The following is a 6109-nucleotide window of genomic DNA, read 5'->3' as shown; positions in this document are numbered from 1 at the left end:
TCACTGAGCTTTAGAACTGTGACCTATGTGTGGCCACATGTGCCAAAATTTGGTGGACATCTGAATTATGCATCGAGTGGGCCACAACATGGATGCTGAATGAGGGCAGTTGGCAGTTCTATTTACAACCTTCCATTGTTTCATACATGTGTGGCCCACCTGATGAGTTGATTGTCTGATATTTGGGCTAGGTCCTATACACGGTAGACCACCTAATGCATGCATTGGATATCCACATTTAGAAGTGCCTGTGGAGAGGTATATATGGGCTTAGGAGAGCTCTAGACCATCATGTATTTTATTTTACCAAGAGAAATCCAATACCAGGAAAGCGACCAATGCTCCCTGATTTTGCAAATGATCACCTTTAGCTGATCCCAGAGCTACTGAAAGCCTATTCTTGAATTCTAGCAGTTCATTGGAGATCTGAGCTGCACCTAGAGAAAAAAAAAAAAAAACCCATAGATCTATGTGACCAATTCATATTGGAAGTAACAACAACACAATTACCATGTAAGTGACTGGAAACACTGCCATTAGCTATGTACTCATAAACAAGCATTTGCTGGTTGTTTTCCTGGCAATATCCCAAAAGAATCACAATATTTTGATGCCTGATTGATGACAAGTAGCGTACCTAATAGAAAATTAAAACTTCATTATATAACGTTTAAACGATAAGAAAAACCAGAAAATGCAGATATTGATGCATATCATTACACATGTGCATATGGTTGTATGCTATTTTGTAAAACAGAGATTTCTATAAAACAGACTGCGTAATCAGTCCAAAACATGTTATGCATAGACTCGTATGCTATAACACAGTCTATATTATATGTTTTACAATAAGAGCCTGAGCTCCCTGTTCAAAACTTCTCTGTTGTGCATCTAGTTTGTAGATGTAGGGTCCATGTTGGTCGATCCAAGCAATTGATCTGATGGCCCCATATGGATGGACCATTTCCCCTAATATCCCAAATTGGAAGATCCTAGCCATCGAATCTTTGGTCTTTCCTACTCTGAATGTGGCTTATTTCTGCATTCCTTTTAACCACATATTTGCATGCCAACAGTGGGAAGGTTAGAGTTGACCAGTTGAGGGGATTTTTCGGGTATGGTCTATCCATGATGGGCCATCAGGTCAATGGCTTGGATAAACCAACCATGGGCTCCATGTGTACAAACTTGTTGCAAATAGGGAATTTCCCTGGTCGAAACATATAGGGAACTTGGCCTCTTACAATAACTCTTTTAGAAGTATATAAAATTGTTTTATTTTTTGTTATTTTGAGCATTTAAATTTGCTTGTCTTTTATTTCCTTGGTTATACATATTGAAAGCTTTTTTTTTTTTGGGTGGAGGTTATGAGTTCGGCCCTTGATCGGTGTTTTTTATATTAAGAAAACAGTTACGCACCTAGTAAGCTATGTTTCGACTGACCTGGCCCATTTGGGTGGTTGGTTCCAGTCCAAACTGGTCTGATCTGGGTGTTAAAAGACAGGCTCTACCGACTCAATTCAGTGCATCCATAACTAAGTAGCATGAGCTCTATTTCATAATCTCATGTGGATAAAGATGCGATTACCTCTTCGATAAGTTCCTGATTAGGTGCACCAGGCTGCTTTTTGATGGCCACAATCATCCCATCATTAAGAAAACCCTTGTACACTTCTCCAAAATTTTCCTTGCCTGATCAGATTGATATTGTTGAAATTCTTTGTAGCCAGGTTTAACTCGTCCAACATAAAACGCCTTGCCTCTCGCGAGTCGGATGGGTGAGGGCCACCTCTCAGAAGAGACAATTCAATGGCTTGTCCTGCTGCAAATTATCAAGAAAACCACATGATTACTTTCTTCAGACTGAAATCCACATGACTCTCACATACTCTTAAGTTGCCGTTTGGATACATCAAATAATTGAATTGCAATAATTAGTTCAATCTAGTGGAAATTACCAAATTATAAGTACCTTTGTAGTAATAGTATTCAAATTGCAGGAGTTACTTTCAAGTTGGAATTGGAAGGGATTTAACTGCAAAATGAATACTACGGAAGGTAAATGCAATTTGGCCATTTCCAATTAATTGAACTGCTATCCCAATCGAATTCAGTAGTGCACCCAAACACATCCCAAAAGTAAGGCTATGTACCTTGAAGAGATGGATCTGAAGAACCTGTCTCAGAAGTTCTTGAAACACTCCTCTTATGTAGTGGGCAGAACCATAGGAATAAAAGTAGTGCCACCAATCCAACAGCTCCTGCAGCGCCTCCAAGTATCACTGCAAGAGATGTTGTCATTTGGTACGTGCCACACTTCAATGATGCAGAACAGGAGCCTGGAAATATATATTCCTAAACATCGAAGCTGAAATATAAAGGACATTACTTGATGTCAACAGAATCACCAACTGAAGACCTAAAAAAGAATTATGGCCGGTTTGGCAGACACCTAAAGATTGGTTCATCTCATTTTAGTTAACTGTGATTATGCATTAGGAATCATATTTTTTTTGACAACCAACAATCATGATCTCTAATACATAATTACAGTTATCTAAAATGAGAAAATCTCATTTTTAGGTGTCTACCAAACAGGCTCTTAGAAGGGGCCAATGACATGTCCTAATTCAAGAAACCAAGATCCATAGAAACATGTTTACAGAATTATCGAACACAGGAATGCTGATTCAAGAAAGCCCATCTTCAAGTGTCAAACTCCTGTGCCAGATGTGCAATCATTGCAGATGCCTGTGGCATCCGAGACTTTCATCACACATGCATGTTGAACATGACCGTTGATGTCATTTTTCTAATAATCTATCTCTTGATACACGTGTCCCACCTGATAGATGGACCAACCGGACTTTGGGCTAATGAACGTTCACCACAGGCACCAACCAACATCCCGGATCCTGCACACAAGCATTTGTGTCGGTTGAAGATGGGGCATCTGGAATTAGCATCGCCTTGTCGAACCTGTTTCAATTACATGATTCCCATTGCATCTCCATATTGATAGTCCTACGAAGGATCGATATCATATCAATTTCCCTCTTTCGTATTGTTATAGAATTTTAAAATATAACATATTGCAACCAATTCCATGTTTCTTACTCCAAATCCAAAATCCTGTTATCCATCGATGATCATACTCTACTATGAACGAAGAAATAAAAGAAAAGAAGAGAAATCTTGAATTATGTCAACATATTTCAATTTCTGGCAAGAGTAGTTCAATACCTGCAACCTTTTCCCGTAAAAAGATCACAGCACAATCTCAACAACGCTTCGCTTCATTTGCCAATCATCGATTGATTCAATCACATTCTCCACACACCCACATCGCCGATACAAAAAATCACCCACATTCACATCAAGAATCCTCCATGGCAGATCCTAACAAACCGACAACCAATTGAAAAAAATGAGATACCTAAAGACAGTTCCACCCAATTCCCCTTGAAACCAATCTGGAAAGTTCCTGTAAAGACAGTGAACCGATCCACCAAATGCTTCTTGAGTGTTTGAAGAGCACAGCTTGATTTGAACAAGCTTCACTTCATACCAATTCAATCAAAATTCCCATTCGTGCACGTGTCGTCCTAATCAAAATTCACATGCATTCTTCCTCATTGGACCCCAACAAAACCTCCCACATCAATAGAAAAGAAATAGATGAATACCCAGATGCCGCCCCATGGTATCTAGAGAACAGTTCCACCTGCTCCTAAATGAATCCCATTCATTATCTCCCAATCGAAAACAATCCCAACTTGCTGGCTTTCAAAAAAATAAGACCCTCCAACTGCTATCGGAGCCCAATACAACCAACACTCACCTTAGGCTAGGAGAATCTGTACTGTATTTGGATTAATTAAATCGAGTCCGCTTCTCTGTATCATCGTTTCGAATACCGACAATGCCGACAAACGGACAATGACCCCACACCAACAGTCTGGGTATAAAAACACCATCAAACTACCATTTCAAAGTTCAAACCAATTAAAAATTTCAAAAACAAACATTTTTTTCTTCTTATTTTGATGTTTCAAAGAAAACCCATGTGAGCAAAATTCAAATGGATGGTAAAAAACCTCGCCCTAAAAAAAACATGGGTCTTGAACAGTACATACATAGAGAGAGAGAGAGATATATATATATATATATATATAGATATATTGAGAGAGAGAGAGAGAGAGAGAGAGAGAGAATTTGAATTATAGGGGTTGTAAAGCAGTTTGAAGGGGTTGTCTGGTACTGCAACTTGGAGGGATTTGGATGGGTTTTTTTTGCCATCCTATCCTATTTTTGGGATTTTGGGCAATGTTAAGAAAGGAGAAACCTTTTTTTAAATAAATAAATTTAAGTTTAATTTTTTTAACCATATATCTGTCTATTGAAAGCTGTGGTGTTGTGTTGTTGCTAACATCCAGCTGCATTGACGTTGCTCCAACCGAAAGGGGGGAAAAAAAACAATTAATAAAAATAATAATAATAAGAGCTTTGCTAAGCACATGTGCCAGAGTTCACACATGTGCAATAGAGAATCCATCTAGAAGGTTGGTCAAAATATGCAAGTGTTCTAGCACAAAAAATAGATCTGATCCACCCAGCAGGTGGGCCACAATCTAAAAAACATCTAAACTGGTTAGAAATTTTCATCAGTAGAGTTTTTTTCTTTTTTTTTTTTTTAAGAACGATTTTTAACCATTGATTTACATGGATAATGTTTGGATGGCATGGGCTATCCTATTAAAGTAATTACTTTGATGTAGATAATATGATTGTTTTGATATCATTAATGATATCATCAATGGGTCATGTGCCCAATATATTAATAGCCTAGTGACACACGTGTTACACATGCAACTCTTGAAAGGATTTTAGATGTAATCCAAGCTTCTACTTTGGATTTAAAACCCCCTCTTTAACAGGATTTGAAATTCCTTGTATTTAAAACCCACAATTACTTTATGATGCCAAACCTATAAGGGAATTTGAAATCCTCCCAAATCCATGGTGTCAAACTAACCCCAAGTCAAATTATCTAGAAGTGTTCCAAGTCAATTTTGGTGATTTTGCTACTTTTAGTGACTTTACTAGCATTTGAAGTGGAGTTGAGTTAGGAATTTAAGGCCAGTATAAGCATCATCAATTTGTTTGTAAGAAGGGCAACTCATTTTTATTAATTTTATTTCACTTTGAGAAGTTTTCTTTTCTTGTGGATTCTAGTCCTTACATAGAGAAAGAAGAGGGATGGTCTTTTTTCTTCTCCTTTTGCCTTTGAGAAGTTTTCTTTGAATGTTGCTAGACATAGCCCTTCTAAGTTGGGGTCCATTGAATTAACAATCTTATAAATCTAATCACTAAAGCATATCAAGTTAGAAGTCTTGGATACTAATTACATCTTTAGGGCCATGTGGGAGCTTGTATTTCTAATGCTTAGATTTTGAATCAAGGTGATTCAGAATCCTTCACTTATGTTTGGCAACTTGTATTCAAATTGCACTGGAATCCAAAAATGACAATGCATTGAAATTATGTAGTATATTAATGGGATATTGAATTTGATTAGTAAATCAACTTTAATATCCCTAATTAATGTACCTATGTAATGTTTGACACAATGATTGTAACAAGCCCACTAAAATATGTACTTTGGCAAAAAATAATGAAATTCAAAGCCTCAAATGGGCCACACGCATAAGATCACAACTGATGAACCAACCAACATTTTTTTAACCATTGATTTATGTGGCTAACTTGGACTGCTTGTATCATTCTATTATTGTAATTTTAGTGATGCAACTGATAATATGATTTTTTTTTTTAAGGATATCTTAAGTGGGCCATGTGTGCAATGGATGATTAGACTAACGATAATTATGTTATACACATGTGACTCTCCTACCTTTAAAAATGAGCAAAATAGAGGAATGACAATTTCAACAAAAATAAGAGATTTCAAAACTCAGCAAACTGAGTATTTAAAATCCACATAGATTCCAAATACTTCCTAATCCACACCGCCAAATGATCCCTGGATTCTGAATCCATTCAATACCCCCAGAATCCATTCAACACCCCCATCCACGACCCCTTAATA

At 37.2% G+C, this 6109-nt stretch overlaps 1 protein-coding gene and 1 long non-coding RNA gene across 3 annotated transcripts; both read right to left on the bottom strand.

Annotated features, from left to right (window-relative positions):
* Positions 1-303: 303 nt before the first annotated feature.
* On the bottom strand, positions 304-1645 carry LOC131217528 (probable serine/threonine-protein kinase PBL23). The gene is made up of 3 exons (XM_058212463.1): positions 1589-1645; positions 511-637; positions 304-437 (listed from the first exon to the last, which is right to left on the bottom strand). The coding sequence occupies exons 1-3, from the start codon at positions 1643-1645 to the stop codon at positions 304-306; spliced, it is 318 nt and encodes a 105-aa protein (XP_058068446.1).
* Positions 1646-1690: 45 nt separating this feature from the next.
* Positions 1691-4309, bottom strand: LOC131257476 (uncharacterized). 2 transcript variants are annotated; one of them, XR_009177436.1, is made up of 4 exons: positions 3437-4309; positions 3244-3330; positions 2154-2368; positions 1691-1822 (listed from the first exon to the last, which is right to left on the bottom strand). It is a non-coding gene; the product is annotated as an uncharacterized LOC131257476 (long non-coding RNA). The 2 variants fall into 2 exon arrangements; XR_009177435.1 differs by having other exon boundaries at positions 3244-4309.
* Between the last annotated feature and the right edge of the window lie 1800 nt (positions 4310-6109).

The sequence above is a fragment of the Magnolia sinica genome, chromosome 10, assembly GCF_029962835.1.
Source record: "Magnolia sinica isolate HGM2019 chromosome 10, MsV1, whole genome shotgun sequence".
Lineage (NCBI taxonomy): Eukaryota > Viridiplantae > Streptophyta > Magnoliopsida > Magnoliales > Magnoliaceae > Magnolia > Magnolia sinica.
The sequence above is the reverse complement of the archived record's forward strand: the minus strand, read 5'-3'. Positions and strand labels throughout refer to the sequence as shown.